A 25,665-nucleotide genomic window follows, 5' to 3' on the forward strand; every position below is an offset into this window, starting at 1 on the left:
CTTCAAATGTGAGGTGGTCCCTAAAAAAAAATGGTTTTGTAAAATTTGTTGAAAAAATGAGAAATTGCTGGTCAACTTTTAACCCTTATAACTTCCTAACAAAAAACTATTTTGGCTCCAAAATTTTGCTGATGTAAAGTAGACATGTGGGAAATGTTATTAATTAACTAATTGTGCAATATGACTCTCTGATTTAAGGGCATAAAAATTAAAAGTTGGAAAATTGCGAAATTTTTGTCAAATTTCGTTTTTTTTTTTCCACAAAAAAGTACAAGTCATATCGAAGAACTTTTACTGCTGTCATAACGTACAATATGTCACCAGAAAACATTCTCAGAATCAGCGGGATCCGTTGAAGCGTTTCAGAGTTATTACCTCATAAAGGGACAGTGGTCAGAATTGTAAAAATTGGCCGGGTCAGAAAGGTGAAAACAGGCTGGGTCGTGAAGGGGTTAATGGGGCATATATTAAACTGTAAAGCCTCCATTTATCTTATACCCTGATAGGTGCCCATATTCCCTAAGTGTGTCAAAAAGATTTAGGAGAGTTATTTGGGGATTTGTAAGGGTTAATAACATCGTCTGCAAGCAATGAGATTTTGAATATTTTATCCTTAATTTCTACCCCCAAGATATTAGAGTTCTGGAGGACCGTTGCTGGTACAGGTTCAGTACACATTGCATATAGCAGAGGAGAGAGCAGACACCCCTGTCTTGTACCGTTGGATGTTTTGAATCTTGAAAAGGTATGGAGGAGAAGGTTAATAGCGGCCAAGGGGGACAGGAGGTCCTGTTGGCTCATCTCACGCCACAGCTTCACATCGTGCATGCCGGCGCGCCGCTAGAAGAGGGAAGTGTGGAGTGTCTGTCACCGGCCGCGACAGCAGTCCTGAAGAGCCGTGGTATTAACCCACGTTTATCTGGCAAATATCATTTAATCTGACTTCTCATGAAGATATACAGCGCTCACTACTTTACTGGTCCTCTGGAGTCCAGACATCTACTCAGATTACACCTTAAAGTAATAACTACCTAATTAGGAGCAATCCAATTTATTTGTGTGTATTTTATAGTTCAACAAGCTAAAGGGGTTCATTATTAAGTTCAAATTTTAATTATTTATTTAAATAAACCCACTAGGAATTTAAGTGACTAAAGGTAATCCCTTAACGGTATATTTCAGGGGGAGTGGATCCAGAGTTTCCTTTGAATGGAAGGGAACTTTCCAAAGGACTAATGTAGAAGGGTTAATCTCTGTTCTATATATTGTTTTGTATTACCCAGCCTTATAGTTTCATAGTCAAGGATTTCATACTTCTTATCTCATATGCAGTGTTTTGAGGTCGTGCAAAAATTGTGTTATGGGTACATGATAAATAAAGTCATCATTACCTGGTTAATGGAGGTCTACATGAGTTAAATTGAGTTGCATTGTTTGTAAATGATATATGAAGTAATATTCTCAGTGTGAATAAAGGGAATCGTTATGTGCTCAACAAATGTGCATTCTTTTCTCCGAGCACTCGTTATTTTGGAGGGCCTGAATATCTGACTTTGTGTCAGAACAAAAACAGCTACAAGACCAACCAACTAGGGGCTCCCCGAGGCAATTATGGCATAATAAGTGCAGAATAAACCTTAAAATTAAGAAACAGCAAAAAGCAAGTTATTAACAGCTGAGTACTAAAGGAGAGCAGCAAGAGAACCGTCCCAATATATCTATAAAAAGATCTTAGTAAAGTCCAGTGTTTAGGGGATTAATTTCAGCGAGGTTTCGGAAGAGGGACAATCCTTCGGTCTTCTCTGTCCCCTAGTCCCTTCCGGCCTCTTCTTCCGCTCTTGATCCATACAGGAGAAGGTGCCTCTGGAGGCAGTGAATTTTCCCAATCCATGATTTAAGGGAAAGGTAGCCCCAAAGTCTCATAGAATGTTGGTAGATCGGTCCGATATGGAATAGAGTATTGCAGAGGTTCCATCCCAACGAGCAATCGGGGCAAAAGAGACACCCCATCTGTAGGAGATACGATGATCCATAAGTATTTTTAGTAAGGGTTTAAGAGGTCTTCTCTTCTTGAGGGTTATACGGGATAGGTCAGGAAAGAGTTCAATATCGGTACCCATGTAGGTTCTTAGCTCTCTGAGCCCTGGCCTTTGACAGTATCTTTTCTTGAGTTTTGCAATCGTGTAAGCAGCATGTGATGTCACAAGGGTGTCTATCGTAGATCGTTTAGGCTGTAGTGCTCTATCCAATTTGATGGGTGTAGATGTAGGATCTCCCAAAATAGTATTAAAGACCGACTGAATTATCAGTTTATCAGTAAGTGGTAATGCCGTTAAATGCTGGATGCCTGGTAGAAGGTCCCTGAGCAGGCGTCCTAGACACCCCGTGAAAGTGCTTTATCTGACAAATATGGAGAACCTTCTAAAACAAGGTAATGTTAACCTTCTACAAAGCAATGCGCTACAGCATCAAGTGTATGAGGAAGGCAATAAAGCCAAGAATGTTGGTTAAAGCTTCTCAAGCATCTGCTAAAGAACAGAAATGGTACTGGAACTGATTCTCTGCTGCTATGAAATTAGTGGATTTGTGTGTTCGGATACATCAGTTGGTCACCATCATTAAATTTGTATTTTGTGTCACTGTGCACTTTCTGTTCATCAGAACAATTCGTTGCTTACTTCTCTGACCCTTTTTTTTTGACGAGTTGTTTAAGTCCACACGCTATTCTCAGTACAGTTTCAACAACGTTGAATGAAAAAAATAAAACAGCCAAAAGGCAAATAAGAGCCAGGATAAAGTATTTCCAAGTATTTTTTTTTCCTTCTACAGAAAGATTTTCAGATTTGTTGATATGATTGATCCTAAGAAGGTTAAATATGAGAAGTATCTCCTTGGTTGACCATTTCTATTACTGATTCATCCATTGTCAGAAATCCCCTGGACAATAAAATATGTATCCACCTTGATGGTCTTATGGAAGACAGCCATGAATACTGTTCTTGTGGCACGGCTATGAGACCTCGGCTTAACTTACTTTCTGTGTGTTGTCAGATTGCTTAACCCTTTATTTTTGGTTTTGCATTTTCATTTTTTGCCCCTCTTCTTCACAGAGCCATAACTTTTTTACTTTAGTAAAAATGGCCATGTGAGGGCTTGTTTTATGCAGGACAAGTTTTACTCTTGAACAACACCATTGGTTTTACCATGTCGTGTACTCGAAAACGGGAAAAATATTCCAAGTGCTGTGAAATTGTCAAAAAAAGTGCAATCCCACAGTTGATTTTTGGATTTTGTTTTTACCATGTTCACTAAATGCTAAAACTGACCTGCCATTATGATTCTCCAGGTCATTATGAGTTCATAAACACCAAACATGTCTAGGTTCTTTTTTATTTAAGTGGTGAAAAAAAATTCCAAAGTTTGCTAAAAAAAAAAAAAAAAAAAAGCGCCATTTTCCGATAACCGTAACGTCTCCATTTTTCGTAATCTCAGGTTGGATGAGGGCTTATTTTTTGAGTGCCGAGCTGATGTTTTTAATGATACCATTTTGATGCAGATACAATCTTTTAATTGCCTGTTATTACATTTTAATGCAATGTTGCGGCAACCAAAAATATCCCCGAAATCCTGGCATTTTGACTTTTTTGTCTTACTACGCCATTTATCGATCGGGTTAATTCTTTTTTTCTATTGATTGGGTGATTCTGAACGCGGCGATACCAAATATGTGTATGTTTGATTTTTTTTTTATTTTTTATTATTTGTAATAGACAGAGAAAAGAAAGAATAGGCCGCAAACCGGGGATCACCCTGGATAGGAAATAGCGTGAATATTATAAATAAAAATAAATATATTAAAAATATTATAAATAAAAATGGTCACACATGTGACACATACAAGGGTTATGCAGTGCTCATAATCCAGCGTACTTCAGTAATATTTTATAAAACCCCGCAATTGAGAACCTTGTTTACATGGACCTTGGGTTTAGGGCATTATTTTTTGGTGAAAGTGGTAATAGGTAACAGGTGGGTTGCTCTATTATGAGCACTGCATAACCCTTGTATGTGTCACATGTGTGACCATTTTTAAATGTTTTTAATATATCTGCTGTTTGCTGTGTACAATAAAATTTATAATATTCACGCTATTTCCTAATCAGGGTGATCCCCAGTTTGTGGCCTATTCTTTCTTTTCTCTGTCTATTACATATAGTTTATAGGCCATGGTTGGATCCCTTTAAAATCTTTCGGTGGTGCCCCCGTTTTCTTGCTTTATATTTTTTTATTATTTTATTTTAAATGGGGCGAAAGGGGGGTGATTTGAACTTTTATATTTTTTTATTTTTTAATATTTTCAAAAACTTTTTTTTTTACTTTTGGCATGTTTCAATAGTCTGTATGGGAGACTAGAAGCTGCCATAACCTGTTTGGCTCTGTTACATACAGGCGATGATCAGGTCACCAGCAATGAACTCCACTCCTACTGGAGCCACGTGGGAATGTTCCCTCTCCACACACACAGACTGTCTATCATATCCAGGTATTTAGCCAGGACCATGTGATGATGACATGATCGTGACATCACTGCAGGTCCTGCTAGTACACATGTTGGTGTTGGCTCTGCAAGAGGGGATACAGTGAGCACCCTCCCACCCACTCTATGGGTGTTCACATAAAACCAGCCCATTGTAACTTTAAGATTAAGCCTCTCAGCACTTAGCGTGCTGGAGGCTAAAATAATCTGGTTCTACATCACTGACTGTAGTATACGCAGTGACACGTATCACTCTTCATACACTTTGCCAGTGACCCTGCCACATATTCTCCCCCTCTGCCCAAAGGCAGGGGTTTTGGCACCTCAGACACTAAGCAGGGAATTTGGCAGAGAGCATACGAGTTGCCAGGTAAACTTCCCTGGTCTATTCTCTACGTGGAATATGAAGTCTTCAAGGGCTAAGGACCACTTAGTCACCCTGGCGTTCTTACCCTTCTCTCTCAACCATCTCGGAGGGGCATCGTCCGACACTAACATAAACCTACGGCCTAGCAGGTAGTATTTCAGTGTGTCTACACTCCACTTTATAGCCAAATACTTCTCAACTATGGCATAATTCTCACAAGATGAGTTTCCGGCTCAGGTATAGGATGGGATGCTCTTCTCCATTGATTTTCTATGACAACACGGCTCCTAACCTAACTTCTGAAGCATCAATCTGGAACACAAATTATTTGCGAAAGTCTGGTGTGACCAGAACAGGATGCTTGCACAGAGCCCGCTTGAGTTCTTGAAAGGCCTGGAGTCCATTTCACCATCATCGACTTGGTGCCCACAAGGAGATCCGTTAATGGTGCGGCAATTATGGCAAAGTTCGGGATAAAACGCTGGTAATACCCCACAATCCCAAGAAACGCCCTCACTTGTTTCTTGGATAGCGGTTGTGGCCACTTCTGAATTGCCTCTATCTTATTAAGCTTGGGCTTGATCTCGCCTCTTCCGACCTGCCAAGGCTTGATTAGGTTCACATGCTATACCTGGTGCGGCTTCCTGCAACAAGGCTGATGTACCTTGTAATTCATGTCCCCCGAGTTTTTCCACTATCTCATATGGGCCTTGCCACTTTGCGAAGAATATGCTCTCCACTGTAGGGATAAGTACCAGCATGCGTTCCCAGGGCTGGAATTGCCTTAACCTTGCTGAACGGTTGTATACCCTCGCTTGGGCCTCCTGTGCCTGGAGATGTTTCTTTATGATACACATTACATTTGCCATCCTTTCTTGCAACAGGGTGACATGCTCACTGACACTTTGGTGCGGCGTGACCTTGGCTTCCCAAGTTTCCTTGGCGATGTCCTTTAGCTCTCGTGGATGTTGGCCGTACTCGAGTTCGAACGTCGAGAAGTCAGTGGAGGCCTGTGGGACTTCTCTGATAGAAAAGAGTAAGAATGGGAGCAGATAGTCCCAGTCCCCACTGTCCTTCTCAATGACCCTCTTGAGCATGGCCTTCAAGGTCTTGTTGAAGCACTCCACCAGCCCATCGGTCTGTGGATGGTAAACGGAGGTTCGTAGCTGGCGATCTGGAGGACTCAACACAGCTCCCGCATCACTTTGCTCATAAACAGGGTCCCATGGTCGTCAGAATCTCTTTGGGCAAATCGGTCCTGACAAAGATATGGACAAGCTCCTGGGATATACAGTCATATGTTAAAGTTTGGGCACCCCTATTAATGTAAACCATTTTTCTTTATAACAATTTTGGTTTTTGCAACAGCTATTTCAGTTTCACATATCTAATAACTGATGGACTCAGTTATATTTCTGGATTCAAATGAGGTTTATTGTACTAACAGAAAATGTGCAATCTGCATTTAAACAAAATTTGACCGGTGCAAAAGTAGTTTTTTTATGATGACGTAATGAAAAAAACTAAGTAGGTTCACGCTCCATAAGTAAGCACTTGCAGCAGACATCTGGAATTGGGTAGCGTGCATCGGTCTAATATTGGACTATCACAACCATAAAGTCTGTAAAAATATATCATAGAGTCATAGAATCGTAGAGTTGGAAGGGACCTCCTGGGCCATCTGGTCCAACCCCCTGCTCAAAGCAGGATTCACTAAATCATCCCAGTCAGATGTCTGTCCAGCCTCTGTTTGAAGACTTCCATTGAAGGAGAACTCACCACTTCTCGTAGCAGCTTGTTCCACTCATTGATCACTCTAACTGTCAAAAAGTTTTTTCTAATATCTAATCTGTGTCTCCTCCCATTCAGTTTCATCCCATTGCTTCTAGTCTTTCCTTGTGCAAATGAGAATAAAGTTGATCCTTCTACAATGTGACAGCCCTTTAGATATTGGTAGACAGCTATTAAGTCTCCTCTCAGTTTTCTCTTTTGCAAACTAAACATTCCCAAATCCTGCAACCTTTCCTCATAAGACAGGGTTTGCAGACCGGTCACCATTCTGGTCGTTCTTTTCTGAATTTGCTCCAGTTTGTTGATGTGTTTTTTAAAATGTGGTGCCCAAAACTGGACACAATATTCCAGATGAGGTCTGACCAAAGAGGAGTAGAGGGAAATAATGACTTCACGTGATCTAGACTGTATGCTTCTGTTAATACATCCTAGAATTGCATTTGCCTTTTTTGCTGCTGCATCACACTGTTGACTCATATTCAGTCTGTGATCTATTAGTATACCCAAGTCTTTTTCACATGTGCTGTTGCTTAGCCCTATTCCTCCCATTCTGTATATGCTTTTTTCATTTTTATTGCCCAGATGTAGTACTTTGCATTTTTCCCTGTTAAAAACCATTCTGTTAGTTGCTGCCCACTTCTCCAATTTATTTATATCTTTTTGAATCCTCTCTCTCTATGTATATACTGTATATAATATATATTTTACAACAGGGGAATTCTTTTTTTTGGGGAATTCTCAAGATTATTTTATCTTTATAATAAAATTATGGATTGTTTGTGTCACAAACCATGAATCAAACTTTTTGTGACACACAAGCCTTGGTTTCGGGATTTCGGTTCAGAAGCAAAATTTGTACAAAAAAGTAATATAATTCTCTCTTTGTTTGCTGTTTGCGAAGAATAAAAAAAGGCTGTTATTAAGGTGTTGTTTTAGCACACTGAGTGGATAGGCAGGTCAAACACTTCCATATGTCACTTGAATAATTGGATTATTATTCATAAACTACGACTGCCTCTACTCTTTTTGATTGTCCTTCACAAGTGTTGTAGCCTTTTTCTATCCCTTTGTGGTTTGAGCTGTGAGCTCTGACTCCCTGTTTCAAAGCTGTAATACCTAAAATGGTGCTGGTTGACCAACCCTCATCTGTTACTGTGGCTTTGATAACCCCCCCTTATTGGCTGCACAAGACCATGTGATGTGATGACTGTATGGCACTATGCAGAAGCCCACAAGGTCGTGCCTCAAGTCTTTAGCTTGCTCTTGGGGTATTCGGTCTTCAGTACTGTGTGTAATTGCGCTGGGCATTTTTATTTTCATTCTCGTGAATTGAATTGAAGTATGTTCAAATGTGGAAGGACCTGCGAATTTGATGAAATTCCATTCGAAGTCGATCCTCTGGGGATGAAGCTGATTTTTTTTTTACTTGTTTTATTAGTATAATTTGTTGCACATACACATCAATACTATGGATTATTTCTGGTGTTATTTTTTTTATTTTTTACATTTACATATTATATATTCATAGCTCCTTTATGGGAAAGCAAAAATGAATTCTAGTTTTGTAAAAATATATTGTAATTGAACAAACACATGAGTTCATTCAGTTTAGTTTATTTTTGCACTCATGCCTCCCTCATTTATCTCTATTTTGTCAGGTCCTGGCCTGCCATGTCAAGCAGTAGCATGTGGTCTGCAGTGGCATACTCAGCCAGGATCCACATTTTTCTGTCATATCCGAGGACACGGAATGGACCATCAGCCAGGCTCTCCGTTAGTGTCACAGCACAGTCAAAGCAAAATGATGATACTTCTGACGGTGACACTGTCAGTTTGAGTCAGCGTTCTGCACATTCATCCTCCACCACTGTAACAATTAATCTTTTCTACTAAAACTTTTAATTTGTCAATGACATCAATGTCTTCTCTGCCCTCTTGTGAAGTGCTTTTCATCAAAGGCCGGATTCATTCAATCATGTGGTTTCTCTAAATTTGACAGTCTCAGTTATGTCCATGAGAATGTTGATTTTGGGTCTGGATCCCCATGGTAGGTCAGTGAATCATAGACTTTTGACACACAGATGTGTCAATGCAGCCAAAGCCACAGCACAACTCATGCAATAGAAGATCTTTCATTGCAATTTTTTTCCAGTTGATGAGTTATATGAGTACAGTCGATGTTTGGAAGGGGACACAGGAGGTGAAGGTCAGGACTCAAACACATAGCGGAGTTGTTGGTGGCTCTAGTAGTCGCTCCGTAGACATTGCGGCAAATCCAGAGGTGGGAACAAGGAAAGGCAGCATGGAGCTCGGGGCATTTTCTACACTGAGACAACTGTCAACCGAGTCAGGAATGATAGTGATTGTGTGGTGGACAAGACAAGGGAATCAGTTTGGAGTGTAGAGGAGGTGTTGTCAGCAGAGGAAGAGGTTGTTTTCTTCCTCCAAAATGCCCAGAGCATAATAAAGGACTTTCAATTCACAAAGAGTAACTTCTGTGTGAATGGAATCTCCTGAGAAAATCTCTGTGAAAAAGCAAATTAGAATTTTGCCCAATTTGCTCATCTCTAGTCATCACCATCATCATCTACTACAGTACTTGCAGGACTCTGATTACTCCTCCTTCTTCTCTGTTGTATCTTTAGTTATCAGCACCCAATTGTTTGGCCAGGAAACAATACAGGACCAGTCGATCCATAGTTTTTCGTAAAATGATGTGTGCTCAGCCTCAATACCCAGCCTTTTGTTCTCACATGCAGGAGAACATGAGCTGCTCCTCATACTTGGCTTTGGGATTGAAAATCCATGAATTATTGGTAGGGACAGAACATGGCTTTTATGGATTTTGGATCAATGTTTTGAGTGGCACCAAGACAAGTGGCAACACTTCCATGTTTCAGGACTGGTCTGGGTCCAAACTCATGTAGTGATGATCTATCCCCCTCCTATGATCACGCCACATCCTCCTCAGTGGTGCACATTTTACACACTTGGCTCTTCTCCATGCATGCTGCTATGGAATCCTCAGGCTCCTCCCATCCAAGACACTGATCACATGACAGTGACCTCATCCATCCCAGGTCCTGTGAGCACAAAACAGCCATATATGTGGTGTGCGGCTCTGCAGGTGGAGGTAGGTGTTGGAGTTTGCTTATTACTGGGCGGGGGCAAGGGGCAGTAACCCCTTTGCAGTTTTTCGGCCCTGCACTTTAACCCCTTAACCCCCAAGGGTGGTTTGCACGTTCATGACCGGGCCAATTTTTACAATTCTGACCACTGTCCCTTTATGAGGTAATAACTCTGAAACGCTTCCATGGATCTTGGTGATTCTGACATTGTTTTCTCGTGACATATTGTACTTCATGTTAGTGGTAAAATTTCATTCAAATAACTTGCGTTTATTTGTGAGAAAAATGGAAATGTGGAGAAAATTTTGAAAATTTCGCAATTTTCCAAATTTGAATTTTTATGCCCTTAAATCACAGAGATACGGCACACAAAAAACTTGATAAGTAACATTTCCCACATGTTTACTTTACATCAGCACAATTCTGGAGCCAAAATTTTTTTTTTGTTAGGAAGTTATAAGGGTTAACATTTGACCAGCAATTTCTCATTTTTGCAACACCATTTTATTTTTAGGGACAACATCACATTTGAAGTCACTTTGAGGGGTCTATATGATAGAAAATCCCCAAAAGTGACACCATTCTAAAAACTGCACCCCTCAAGGTGCTCAAAACCACATTCAAGAAGTTTATTAACCCTTTAGGTGCGTCACAGGAATTTTTTGAATGTTTAAAAAAAAATGAACATTAACTTTTTTAGACAAAAAAATTACTTCAGGTCCAATTTTTTTTATTTTACCAATGGTAGCAGGAGAAATTAGACTGCAAAAGTTATTGTGCAATTTCTCCTGAGTACCCTGATACCTGGTATGTGGGGGGAACCACTGTTTCGGCGCATGGCAGAACTCAGAAGGGAAGGAGCGCCGTTTGACTTTTTCAATGCAAAATTGGCTGGAATTCAGATCGGACGCCATGTCACGTTTAGAAAGCCCCTGTTGTACCTAAACAGTGGAAACCCCCCACAAGTAACCCCATTTTGGAAACTAGACCCCCCAAGAAACTTATCTAGATATGTGGTGAGAACTTTGAACCCACAAGGGCTTCACAGAAGTTTATAACGTACAGCCGTACAATTAAAAAATCATATTTTTTCCACAAAAATGATCTTTTCACCCCCAATTTTTATTTTCCCAAGGGTAACAGGACCCTAATAGTTATTGTGCAATTTGTCCTGAGTACGCTGATACCCAACATGTGAGGGTAAACCACTATTTGGGCGCATGGCAGAGCTCGGAAGGGAAGCAGCGCCATTTGACTTTTTTGGCTGGAATTGGGATTGGACGCCATGCCGCGTTTAGAAAGCCCCTGATGTGCCTAAACAGTGGAAACCCACCACAAATGACACCATTTTGGAAACTAGACCCCCCAAGGAACTTATCTAGATGTGTGGTGAGCACTTTGAACAACCAAGGGCGTCACAGAAGTTTATAATGCCCGGGCGTGAAAATAAAAAATCATATTTTTTTTCCACAAACATGATCTTTTAGTCTCCAATTTTTTTATTTTCCCAATGGTAACAGGAGAAATTGGACCCCAAAAGTTGTTGTCCAATTTGCCCTGAGTACGCTGATACCCCATATGTGGGAGAAAACTACTGTATGGGCACACGTCAGGGCTCGGAAGGGAAGTAGTGACGTTTTGGAATGCAGACTTTGATGGAATGGTCTGCGGGTGTCATGTTGCCTTTGGAGAGCCCCTGATGTACCTAAACAGTGGAAACCCCCACAATCGACCCCATTTTGTAAACTAGACCCCTAAGGAACTTATCTAGATGTGTGGTGAGCACTTTGAACCCCCGAGTGCTTCACAGAAGTTTATAACGCCCGGGCGTGAAAATAAAAAATCATATTTTTTCCACAAACATGATCTATTAGTCCACAATTTCTTATTTGACATTGACGTTTTTATTGTTACTATTTTCGGGCACGTGACATTTTTTGATCGCTTGTTATTCCAATTTTTTTGGACGCAGAATGAATAAAAACCAGCATTTCATGAATTTCTTTTGGAGGGGTGCGTTTACACCGTTCCGCCTGCGGTAAAATTGATAAAGCGGTTTTATTCTTTGGGTCGGTACGGTTACAGCGATACCTCATTTAGGTAGTTTTTTATGTTTTGGCGCTTTATTCAATGAAAACAATTTTATATAAAAATAATTATTTTTGCATCGCTTTATTCTGCGAGCTATAACTTTTTTATTTTTTTGCTGATGATGCTATATGGCAACTCATTTTTTGCGGGACAAGATGACGTTTTCAGCGGTACCATGGTTATTTATATCCGTCATTTTCATCGTGCGTTATTGCACTTTTTGTTCGGCGGTTTGATGATAAAGCTTTATTTTTTGCTTCGTTTTTTACTTTTATTTTTTAAGGGGTTCAATAAAGGGGTTAAGTAATGGGACAGTTTTATAGGGCGGGTCGTTACGGACGCGGCAATACTAAATATGTGTACTTTTATTGTTTTTTTTTTTTATTTCCAAAAAATGAATTTATTAGGGAATATTTTTAATTTTTTTTTCAAATTATTTAGCGATTTTTTAAAATTATTTTTACACTTTTTTTTTTTACTTTATTACAATGTCCCAGTGGGGACTTAACTGTCATGTGACAGATCGCTGATCTGTCACATCACAGATCACTGTGACAGATCAGCGATTTGTCACAGGCACTGCAGAAGGCTTCCTCGTGCCTGCGATTTGCAGGCACTGAGGAAGCCGGCTCCCTGCAGGCCCCCGAAGGTCCCCGCCACCATTTTGGATCCATGGACCTGCAGGGAAGGAGACCCCCGCAGCAGCGCTGCACATTGCGCTGCTGTGGGGGTCTCAGGGAAGCACGGAAGGAGCCCCCTCCCTCCCGATGCTTCCCTATATCCCCGGTACACTGCGATCGTGTTTGATCGCAGTGTGCCAGGGGTTAACGTGTCTGAGGCGGTCCATGACCACCCCTGACACATAGTGCCGGGTGTCAGCTGTGATGTATCAAAGTACTGGCAGTTATAACATGGCAGTTAGACAGGGCAGGAGACAGGTAACACATTTATATACATCTACTCCCTGTACATTTGGAGTGCAACAAATATATACCATATGCATTTGTGTAATTTTTATCCTGGCCGCTGCATTCACACACATCCACCGCCTTGGCATTAACACTCTACACTCCATCCATATCGGCCCCTCGCTCCTTTCCTCTCCTATGTATAGCACTCACGCTCTTTTCACATTGTTAAATTGCACAGATCCAGTCAGTCCCACCATTCAACATAAGAGACGCTCTCACAAATCACTTAACCATCTGCTCACTCTTTCTATCCTCCTTCTCCTAGTTGCAGGAGACATTGCTCCCAACCCTGGTCCCCATGTCATAGAAAGTCAAACCCCCCAACTGCTACACTCAGAAACCCCTCTAATCTTATTAATATTCCCTGCATGCCATCTGTCTCTCTTAATTGTGACTTTGGAATTCTCGCTCAGTGTGTAACAAACTCTCCTTCATCCATGACTTTTTCCTTTCTATTTCTCTTAACCTCCTGGCTCTTACTGAAACCTGGATCCAGCAGTCAGACACTACCGCTGCTGCTGCTCTTTCATACGGGGGACTACACTTCTCTCATACCCCAAGATCAGACAATAGAGCAGGTGGAGGCGTTGGTCTGCTCCTATCACCAAAATGTACCTTTCAGGTTATCCCTCAACTACCCTCACTAGTCTTCCCTTCTTTTGACATCCATGCCGTCAGTCTCTACACCCCCTTCTCCATGCGAGTGATGGTGGTGTATCGTCCTCCCGGCCCCTCCCATCAGTTCCTGGATCATTTTGCACTTGGCTTCCACATTTTCTCTCCTGTGACATCCATACCCTTATGGGAGATTTCAATATCCCCATTGCTCTTCCCCTCTCACCATCTGCTACTCACCTTTTATCTCTAACCTCCTCGTTTGGGCTTTCGCGGCTTACTAATTCTCCAACGCATGAAGACGAAAACTCCCTCGACTGGGTCTTCTCTCGGCTTTGTGCAGTGGATGATTTTGCAAACTCCCCTCTTCCGCTCTCTGACCACAATCTTCTTTCATTCTCTATCAAGAACTGCCAGGCTGCTCAGGTCACCCCCACTGTCCATACTTATAGAAACATACAGGCCATTAACACCCAGAAACTTATGAAGAACTTGCAGTCTTCATTGGCCGCTATCTCCTCCCTCTCATGTCCTGATTCTGCATTGAAGCATTACAATGAAACACTTCAAAGTGCCCTGGATAAATTTGCACCCCCTATAAATAGAACACCACAACACAGACGGCGACAACCCTGGCACACCCTGCAACCACGTTTCCTGCAGCGGTGCTCCAGGTGCGCCGAACGTCTGTGGAGAAAATCCAATCTACACGAAGATTTCATCCATTATAAGTTTATGCTTAGAACATACAACACTGCCTTTCACCTCTCCAAACAAACCTATTTCAACACCCTCATCACCTCACTGTCCAATAACCCGAAACGTCTCTTTGACACTTTTCATTCTCTACTCAACCCAAGAGTACAGGCCCCAACCACGGAGCTCCGAGCTGACGATCTGGCCAATTACTTCAAAGAAAAAATTGACCAGATTCGACAGGAAATTATCTCCCAATCACCTCATACCATGCACTGTCCTCCCTCCCCCACTGCATCTAGCTCACTCTCTAACTTTGAACCAGTCACAGAAGAAGAAGTAAGCAGGCTCCTTGCATCTTCTCGCCCAACCACTTGCACCAGTGACCCATTTCCATCACATCTCCTCCAGTCCCTTTCCCCTGCTGTCACCTCTCACCTAACTAGAATATTTAACCTCTCTCTCTCTTCTGGTATCTTTCCCTCCTCATTTAAGCATGCCATCATACATCCACTACTTAAAAAACCATGCCTCGACCAAAACTGTGCCGCTAACTATAGACCTGTCTCTAATCTTCCCTTCATCTCTAAACTGCTGGAACGCCTGGTCCACACCCGTCTTATCCGCTATCTCTTTGATAACTCTCTTCTTGACCCTCTCCTATCCGGTTTCTGCTCTTTACACTCTACTGAAACTGCCCTCACTAAAGTCTTTAATGATCTACTAACAGCTAAATCAAATGGTCATTACTCCATGCTAATTCTCTTGGATCTCTCTGCAGCATTCGACACTGTGGATCATCAGCTCCTCCTCACTATGCTCCGTTCCATTGGCCTCAAGGACACCGTTCTCTCCTGGTTCTCCTCCTATCTCTCTGACCGCTCCTTTACTGTATCTTTTGCCGGTTCCTCCTCCTCCCACCTTCCCCTTACTATTGGGGTTCCTCAAGGATCGGTTCTAAGTCCCCTCCTCTTCTCCTTGTACACTGCCCCTATTGGTCAAACAATCAGTAGATTTTGTTTCCAGTACCATCTCTATGCTGATGACACCCAATTATACACTTCTTCTCCTGACATCACGCCAGCCTTTCAAGAAAACACCGGCGCTTGTCTAAACGCTGTGTCTAACATCATGTCCTCACTATATCTGAAAATGAATCTGTCAAAGACTGAACTCCTTGTGTTTCCTCCCTCTACTAATGTACCTATACCCGACATTGCCATTTCTGTGTGTGGTTCCACCATTACTCCCCAGGAACATGCCCGCTGTCTTGGGGTCTTACGTGACTCCGAGCTTTCCTTTGCCCCTCACATTCGATCACTGGCTCGCTCTTGTCATCTGCACCTCAAAAGCATTTCTAGAATTCGACCTTTTCTTACTTTTGACTCTGCAAATACTCTTAATGTTTCTCTTATTCATTCTCGTCTCGACTACTGTAACTCTCTTCGAATCGGTCTCCCTCTTACAAATCTCTCCCCTCTCCAATCTGTCTTGAATGCTGCAGCCAGGATCATATTCCTCACCAATCGTTACACCGATGCCTCTACCTTGTGCCAGTCATTACACTGGCTACCCATCCACTCCAGAATTCAGTATAAACTTATTACCCTCACCCACAAAGCCCTCCATTGCTCACCACCACCCTACATCTCCTCCCTTGTTTCAGTATACCATCCTACCTGCACCCTCCGTTCTGCTGATGACCTGAGGTTAGCATCCTCCATAATCAGAACCTCCCACTCCCATCTCCAAGACTTTACACGTGCTGCGCCAATTCTTTGGAATGCACTTCACAATATGATTAGTCCCCAATCCCCACAATTTTAAGCGTGCCCTGAAAACGCATTTATTCAGACTGGCCTATCGCCTCAACACATTAACCGAATCTATCCCTGTGTGTCACAGCCAAAAGTTTTACCATAACCAGGTTCCCCGCATCATGTTCCCACATGCTTTATGCATCCATTAGCCCTCTGTGTCTGTACTGTTACACACTTAACATTATGGCTGGTCCATACAATCAGGGCAACTGTTACCACCCACCTTTCGTGTCTCCCTTTTTTTCCTCATAGACTGTAAGCTTGCGAGCAGAGCCCTCATTCCTCTTGGTATTTGTTATAATCTATGTGATTATTGTTATGCTGTAATGTGTATTGTCTGTACAAATCCCCTCTGAAATGTAAAGTGCTGCGGAATATGTCGGCGCTATAGAAATAAAATTTATTATTAATTTATTATTATATAATCAGCTGACACCAGGCCGCAATCAGCCGCGCTCACCATGTGAGCGCCGCTGATCGCTATGACGTACTATCCCGTCCATGGGCATAGGGGCCCGGGTCCCATGGACGGGATAGTACGTCAGATGGCAGAAAGGGGTTAAGACCCATCATGACTTGTTCATAAAAATGTCAGAATCCAGCATAATAATAATAATCATCATCATAAACCAACATCTACACGTTCTATCCCCTCATCCTGTGTCTTCCCCTTATTATCGCCGATAATTGCACTATTACTTAGAAATTTTCATTACAGGACGTGCTGGGATAAGGAGTTATCCGAGCATGCATGTGTGCTAACCGAGTGTCTTTGGTGTGCTCGAAAAATATGATACAGTCACCGCGGCTGCATGTCCCAGCGGCAACACATGCTGAGATTGTCTGTTTTTTAGGCAATCCCAGCATGTGTTGCAGCTGTCGAAAAGCCACGAGACATGCAGCCGCGGAGACTGGAACATATTTTTCGAACACGCCCAAGACACATGGTCAGCACATGAGCATGCTCAGATTACTCCTTTTGCTCATCACTACATAGGATCCTTTATGGTTTTACACCAATGGCTGATCGGTATAAGTAGATTAATTGTTGCCTGGGAGTTTTGGACGTTGCTCATTACTTGAGCAGTTCAGATGAGAAGTCAGGAAATACTAATACCAGTGCATTGTCATATATTGCTGTACCATATATTTCAACTAAAAGAGACAAATATGGTCAGACATGGCACTAATCATTCTTTTGAGCAGGATCCCAGAGTTTGCTGATTTTCTCTCTTTATTCCCAGTACAGAAATTTTGAAAATTGTCTCTCCTAGATTGTAAGCTTGCGAGCAGGGCCCTCACTCCTTCTCCTCTTGGAATCTGTTGACTTACGTGTTATTGTGCAACGTCTTTATTGTCTGTAATGTAAAGTGCTGCGGAATACGTTGGCGCTATAGAAATAAACGTTATTATCTTCAGGGAGGAAAAGAACTTGAACTCTAGCGTCATCTGTTGGAAGTGGCAATCCTAAAAGTCAGTATCGACCCTTCAACAAGGATTGGCGTATGACATGGTATATGAGATGGTTATTTGAAGACACGTGTTTCCAGGTGTTTACTCCTCCTAAGTGCAAAGCAAGAGTTTTAATTTGGCTAGATATCAGTCTTCTGGCTGGGGTCTAAGGTTAAGATCCCAGCCTCTGACTGGGTTCTAAACTTTTGCATCGGCCCATTTTCCTTTTCGTAATTTTTCAAATGTGAAAGATGAAAAAATGTGTATTTTTGGCTTAAAATTTGCTCTGGTCCCTGCTTATTTGATAAGCTATAGCGCTTACCGAATAAACTGCAGTTGGAACTCGGCTTCCTGGATCGCATGTGTCGTGGTTGTGTGACAGTCACAGCGCATGCACGGAGAGCCTGTTTGTTGGAGCTGCGGAGCCGAACAGCTGATCAGCTGGTAAGTGCTATAGCTTGCCGAATAAATAGGGACTTGAGCAAGTTCGCTCAACTCTAGTCAGCTTTAACTTTAGGCCTTTTAGAGATTATTTCATCTTTAACTTTCTTCACTGTTCACAATAGCAGTGATTCTGACCAGGGGTGCCTAAAACTTTTATATACCACTGTATGCCATGTACAGACAAAGTAGCACTCCATGTTAGGTTCTTATGGGAAATTTCACCAAACTCCCTCCTCTCAGAGTCAAGTTCACATAGAATTGCATATAATGCAAATTTTAGACAAAGTATGACACAAGAAAAATCTTAACCTTTCTACATCATCTCTTACCCCACGGATAGGGTAAAACCTCCAAATTTAAGACTACCCCATTAAAAGAGTGGTGAGGGCAATGACCAAATAATGGGAAATTTGCTGAACCTTGGATTGCGCCTTGATGGGGGATAAATAATAATTGTAATAATTTGTATTCATACTATGCCAACATATTCCACAGCGCTTTACAATTAAGGCCTCGTTCACACGTGCCGTTTTTTTCGCATTTCCGCGGTGGTATTTTCCGCGCGTTTTTGCCGTGAAAACGTGAAAAATAAGCATCCCATACATTCCTGTGGGATTCCGCAATGCTGTGTTAATGCTGCGGTTTTTACCGCGGCGGAATCGCTTTGCGGTAAAAAACGCAGCATGCTCATTAATTTCGCGGAATCGCGGCGATCCCGCACCCATAGGAATGCATTATTCTGCTTGCTTTACGCATGTGGCTGTGCACACCATGCGAAAAGTAAGCAGAACATTTGCGGATGGTACCCACGGTCCGGAGGAGAGGAGACTGTCTTCCGGGCTTTGGGTACCATATCCCTGTAAAAAATAGAATTTAAAATAAAATATATTGTTATTCTCACCTTCCGACGTCCCGCGCAGCCTTCCCGCCTCTCTCCACGCTCCCGGTCCCAGTAAGCCTTTGCGAGTGATGACGTCCGTTCTCGCGGGATCGCGAAGTCTCGCGGTCATTCGCGCGACGTCATCGCGAATGACCGCGAGACGTCGCAATCCCGCGAGAACGGACGTCATCGCGGTAATTGTCGCAAAGGATTACTGGGATCGGGAGCCTGGAGAGAGGCGGGAAGGCTGCGCGGGACGTCGGAAGGTGAGAATAACAATATTTTTTTTATTATTTTTTACATCCTGTCTTTTACTATTGAGGCCGCATAGGCGGCCTCAATAGTAAAAAGTTGGTCACACTCGTCAAACACTATGTTTGACGAGTGTGACCAACCTGTCAATCAGTTCTCCAAGCGATGCTACAGATCGCTTGGAAAATGCTAGCAATTCTGCAAGCTAATTACGCTTGCAAAATGCTAGTTTTTCCGCGGGAATTTAAAATGCGATTTTCCCGCGGAATGGAATTCTGGAATTCTCGCGGTAATTTCGGCGAGAGTTCCGCTACGTGTGAACCCAGCCTAAGAGGTGGCAAATACAGACAAATTCAATACGGGGTAGGACAGTTACATTAGGAGCGAGGTTCCTGCTCGCAAGCTTACAATCTACAAGGAAATAGGGGGACACAATATAGAAGTGCTTGTTATTTCAGGTCCAGCAATTATAATAAATAGGGATTTTCATATAAAGCTGCATGATCCGGTCATCAGCCAGTGTATTAAAGCACAATTATCAAGTGCAGTTATCGTGTGCATGGAGGGTGTGTGTTACACTACTCTGTCATACTCACCCGGCCTCCGCTCCCACGCCGCAGCCGGCCGCCGCTCCCACGCTGCAGCCGGCCTCCGCTCCCACGCCGCAGCCTCTCTCCACCCGACGGCCACGGTTGTCACCTCTGACGGGCTCATGGCCGACGCCATCCCTGCATGCAATGCGCATGCGCCATAGGCCGCGGCCGCGCCTCCCTGCTGCTTCTTGCGCTCCGTCTGTGCTCTGACCCGGAAGTACCTTCGGGACCAATGGCAGACCAGACGGGGCTATATCAGGCCGCTTCCCCCTGAGGGAGGCCTCTGATCGTTGTTACCTTGCACACTGGGCCCTGCTTCCTCCTGTGCTCTCTACAGTCTCTCAGTGCCGCCCTCAGTGTTTCCTGCAGCAGCCTCACAGCCTGTCTTCCGTGTTCGCTAACAGTTATTCTCAGTCCTGCTCCAGTGTTCCTGTTTCCTCCTTCTCCTGCCTCCGGTGTTCCTGATCCATCCTGCTCCAGTCCTGCCGTCCTACTCCAGTCCTGCCTCCGGTGTTCCTGTTCCAGCCTGCTCCAGTCCTGCCGTCCTACTCCAGTCCTGCTTCCGGTGTTCCTGTTCCATCCTGTTCCAGTCCTGCCGTCCTACTCCAGTCCTGCCTCCGGTGTTCCTGTTCCATCCTGTTCCAGTCCTGCCGTCCTACTCCAGTCCTGCCTCCGGTGTTCCAGTTCCCTCCTGCTCCAGTCCTTCCGTCCTCCTTTATTCCTGTCTCCTGTGTTCCAACTCTGTCCTGTCATCTACACTTCAGTTCCTCCATGTTCCAGTCTATAGTCTTACTCCATTTCTGTCTCCTGTGTGCCAGCCTTGTTCTGTCATCTACACTTCAGTCCCACGGTCCTACTCCAGTCCATCCTGAGCCGCCCCTCTTGGTACCGACTACCGTGGTACTCGAACCCCTGGGCCTGCTCCTAACGGTCCCTGTATAGGGGTCGGTTCCACCTGGCAGCTAGCCCGGGGCCCCTCGGTGCCACAGTCCAGTGGGTCCACTCCTGGAGATTCCGGCTCTTGACCACCCACGCTAACAGTACGATCAGGCCATGGACTCCGCCGGTACTACTGCTGCCACTCAGAAAGAGTTGCTCTTTCTGTGGGAGAATCAGGGACGCATTATGTCGATCATGAAGTCTATGGACACCCGTTTGTCGGCCCTGCAGGTGGCCGATCCTGGAAATGCCACTCAACTGGCCAGTCTCCAACAGGAACTGGGTCAGCAACAAGATACTCAAGCCCACATTTTGTCTTACATGGCCTCCTTTGACAGTCGCTTGTCGGCCCTCCAGGCTGCTACCGCAGCCCCAACTCCTCCCGCCGCGTCTACAGCATTCCCGACGCCCCGTCTTGCCAAACCGCCTCGCTTCACCGGGGATCCCAAGCTCTGTAGGGGGTTCTTAAATCAGTGTAGCCTCCACTTTGAATGGTTGCCGCAGCAATATACCTCTGATCGGGCCAAGGTGGCCTTCATCATGTCCCATCTGGAGGGGGAGGCCCTGTCTTGGTTGAATCCCCTCTGGGAACGTGACGACTCTGTAGTCTCGAGTCTCCCGGTTTTCTTGGATACTTTTCGCAGGGTCTTCGATGAGCCGGGCCGGTTAGCCTCTCTCACTGAGTCACTCTTTAACTTACATCAGGGTTCTTGCACGGTTGGACAGTACGCTATTCACTTTCGCACTGTCTCCTCTGAGCTTGGCTGGAATAACGCGGCTTTTGTAGGGGCATTCTGGCGCAGTCTTTCAGGCAGAATAAAAGATGAACTCGCAGGTCGAGATACCCCGTCCACCTTAGAGGACCTTATCTCGCTGGCTACCCGCATGGACCTACGCTTCCAGGAGCGCGCTCGCGAGTCAGCGAGAGACAGGAGGTCCACCAGGCCAGTTCCCCTTTTCACCCGTTCTGCCAGTCCCCGTTTGGCCGGGTCCTCTTCTCCCTCCTCGGTCGAATCCATGCAGATAGATCACCTAAAGTTGGCCAAGTTGCGGCAGAAAGAGAGGCGGGCACAAGGTCTGTGCCTCTATTGCGGTGAATCGTCACACTATGTCCGCACCTGTCCTAAGAGACAGGGAAACTTCTCCACCTAGGTCAGGTAAGGGAGGCCTCCCTAGGTGATGATGATCCCTCTCAACCTCTTACAATTTCTGTGCTTTTGGTTTCAGGGGAGAGACGTGGTTCCGAGGTGGCCTACGTGGATTCGGGCTCGGCAGGTAACTTCATTCGACCTGAAGAGGTGGACAAATACCAAATTCCCGTGGTTACTCTATCTAACCCTATCCAGATTGCCGCAGTGGATGGCAAACCGCCACCTTGGTCACTGAAGAAGTGGAGTTGCAAGTCGGAGCCTTACACCGAGAGAAGATAGCCTTCTACGTTTTGCCTAAGCTCTCTCACGCCATTCTACTCGGTCTTCCATGGTTAAGGACTCATCAGCCTGTTCTCGACTGGTCTTCTGGAGAGATACTCCGCTGGGGGCTCCGGTGCCAAGCTCGCTGTCTGACTCCTGTCCGCCTGGCGGCCGCTCCTCTGTCACCTCCGGACCTTCCGGGTCTTCCTCCAGCCTACAGCTCTTACGCCGATGTTTTTGATAAGAAGGAAGCAGAGGTCCTTCCTCAACACCGGCCGTTTGACTGCCCAATTGAACTTGTTCCCGGTTCAACCCCTCCAAGGGGCAGAATCTACCCCTTTTCTCCCGCAGAGACCACCGCCATGTCCGAGTACGTCCGAGAGAACCTTGCCAAAGGCTTTACATGGAAATCCTCTTCGCCTGCGGGAGCCGGGTTCTTCTTCATCAAAAAGAAGGATGGAACTCTACGGCCGTGCATTGACTATAGGGGCTTGAATGAGATTACCATCAAGAACAGGTACCCTCTTCCAATCGTTCCGGACCTGTTTGACCGTCTCAGAGGGGCTCGAGTCTTCTCCAAGATGGACCTCAGAGGAGCCTATAATCTGGTCCGTATCCGTGCAGGTGACGAGTGGAAGACCGCTTTCAACACTCGAGACGGCCATTATGAGTACCTGGTCATGCCCTTTGGTCTTTGCAATGCTCCTGCGGTGTTTCAAGAGTTTGTCAATGAGATCTTCCGGGATCTCTTGTACTCCTGTGTGGTCGTGTACTTAGACGACATCCTCGTCTTCTCACTGGACCTCTTGTCCCACAGAAAGAGTGTCCACCTGGTGCTACAGGGTCTTCGGGAGAACCGCCTGTATGCGAAGATAGAGAAATGTCTCTTCGAACAGACCACTCTGCCGTTTCTGGGACACATTATCTCCAACGCTGGTCTAAGGATGGACCCCGAGAAGTTGTCTGCCATTCTCAAATGGCCTCGCCCCGTCGGAGTAAAGGCGATACAACGATTTCTCGGATTCGCCATTTATTACCGGCAATTTGTCTCCCACTTCTCCGCGATCACAAGACCTATTTCTGCTCTCACCTGTAAGGGGACTACCCCCAAAGATTAGACTCCTGAGGCGGAGGAGGCCTTTCTGACTCTAAAACGGGCTTTCTCCACGGCTCCGGTCTTGCTTCACCCTGAGAGCAATCGACCTTTTGTACTCGAGGTGGACGCTTCTTCGACAGGTGCCGGGGCAGTATTGTCCCAGAGAACCGCCTCCGGTCGCCTGCATCCTTCTGGCTTCTTCTCGAAGGCCTTCTCTCCATCCGAGTGTAACTACTCGATCGGCGACCGGGAACTCCTGGCCATCAAGTTGGCCTTGGAGGAATGGCGTCACCTCCTGGAAGGAGCTGTTCATCCCCTTGTCATCTTCTCGGACCACAAGAATCTGGCCTATCTCCAGTCTGCCCAGAGACTCAACCGTCATCAGGCCAGATGGTCCTTATTTTTCGCCCAATTTGACTTCGAGCTCCGTTTCCGTCCTGGCAACAAGAATACCAAAGCCGACGCCCTGTCCAGGGTCTTCCAGCCACATGAAACAACGGAGGAACCTTCACATATCATTGATCCCACTAGGATCATCACAGTGGCTCCAGTGAGCTGGCTTACTCCTCCTCCAGGCAAGACACTTGTGCCTGAGAACCTCAAGCGAAAGGTCCTCCAATGGGGGCACTCCTCCAAACTGGCCGGCCATGCCGGAACTAAGAAGACCCTTGATCTTATCACGCGTCACTACTAGTGGCCCACACTTTGCCAAGATGTACTCAACTTTGTGGCTTCTTGTCCATCCTGTGCTAAAAACAAAGTGCCACGAAGACCTCTGTCCGGCTTGTTGCTTCCTTTGCCCGTTCTTACGGTTCCTTGGGAAAACATCGCCATGGATTTCATCACTGACCTACCCCGCTCTTCGGGCTGCACAGTCATTTTGGTGGCGGTGGATCATTTTTCCAAGATGGCCCACTTCGTCCCTCTGCCTGGTCTTCCCTCGGTGCCGGAGCTGGCCGAAGTTTTCATTCACCAAATCTTCAGACTCCATGGACTACCTCAACGCATTGTGTCTCACCGAGGGGTTCAGTTTACCTCCAAGTTCTGGTGTTCACTTTGCAAGCTCATGAACATTTCCCTCGACTCCTCCTCAGCCTACCATCCACAGTCCAATGGACACGTAGAGCGTACCAACCAGACATTGACAGGGTACCTACGTCATTTCTCCAACGCCCACCAGAACGATTGGGTCGACTTACTCCCCTGGGTAGAGTTTGCTTATAACAACCATGCTGACGAGTCCTCGGCCAAGTCTCCGTTCTTCATTGTTTTTGGCAGGCATTCTGGTGTTCCTCGTCCGATAACCCCTGACTCCGAGGTACCCGTGGCCAACGCCTTGTCCTCTGAATTTTCCAAGATTTGGGCCGAGACCAATACGTCACTCAAGAGGTCCGCTGATCATATGAAGAATTATGCCGACAAAAGGAGATTGGATCCTCCACCGTATCGTGTTGGGGACAAAGTCTGGCTCTCCTCCAAATTCATCTGGTTGAAATTGCCCTCCTACAAGTTTGGACCGCGCTACGTCGGTCCGTTTGAAATTCTTGGACGTGTCAACGAAGTCGCCTACAAATTGAGGTTGCCTGCTTCGCTCCGGGTCCCGAACACCTTCCACGTCTCCCTCATGAAACCTGTGGTGCTGAATCACTTCCATTCCTTGCCTGATCCTGGTCCTCAGCCGGTGGGTGCTGATGATGTCTTTGAAGTGCAGGACATTCTCGCTATGAAGAGGGTTAGAGGTAGGACATTCTTTCTTGTTGATTGGAAGGGCTTTGGTCCTGAGGAGAGATCCTGGGAGCCTCGGAGAGAATATCAATGCTCCCCGTATCCTCAAGAGATTTCTTGCTAATCTCCGGGGAGGGCGACTTAGGGGAGGGGGTACTGTTACACCGCTCTGTCATACTCACCCAGCCTCTGCTCCCACGCAGCAGCCGGCCTCCGCTCCCACGCCGCAGCTGGCCTCCGCTCCCACGCTGCAGCCTCTCTCCACCCGATGGCCACGGCAGTCACCTCTGATGGGCTTGCGGCCGATGCCATCCCTGCATGCAATGCGCATGCGCCATAGACCGCGGCCACGCCTCCCTGCTGCTTCTTGTGCTCCGGCTGTGCCCTGACCCGGAAGCACCTTCGGACCAATGGCAGACCAGACGGGGCTATATCAGGCCGCTTTCCCCTGAGGGAGGCGCCTGATCGTTGTGTTACCTTGCACACAGGGCCCTGCTTCCTCCTGTGCTGTCTACAGTCTCTCGGTGCCGCCCTCAGTGTTTCCTGCAGCAGCCTCGCAGCCTGTCTTCCGTGTTCGCTAACAGTTATTCTCAGTCCTGCTCCAGTGTTCTTGTTTCCTCCGTCTCCTGCCTCCGATGTTCCTGTTCCATCCTACTCCAGTCCTGCCGTCCAACTCCAGTCTTGCCTCCGGTGTTCCAGTTCCATATTGCTCCAGTCCTTCCGTCCTCTTTTATTCCTGTCTCCTGTGTTCCAACTCTGTCCTGTCATCTACTCTTCAGTTCCTCCACATTCCAGTCTATAGTCTTACTCCATTTCTGTCTCCTGTGTGCCAGCCTTGTTCTGTCATCTACACTTC

The 25,665-nt window shown here is 45.3% G+C and overlaps 1 protein-coding gene across 1 annotated transcript in view; it reads left to right on the plus strand.

The window, feature by feature from the left end:
* Positions 1 to 25,665, plus strand: part of LOC141051185 (uncharacterized) — a 195,287-nt gene that overhangs the window by 121,452 nt on the left and 48,170 nt on the right. The window contains 1 exon segment of the mRNA XM_073548049.1: positions 18,870 to 18,878. Within this exon segment, the coding sequence (XP_073404150.1) occupies positions 18,870 to 18,878 (9 nt within the window).

This window comes from Dendrobates tinctorius, unplaced genomic scaffold, assembly GCF_039654945.1.
Source record: "Dendrobates tinctorius isolate UK_male_01 unplaced genomic scaffold, ASM3965494v1 ptg000155l, whole genome shotgun sequence".
NCBI lineage: Eukaryota > Metazoa > Chordata > Amphibia > Anura > Dendrobatidae > Dendrobates > Dendrobates tinctorius.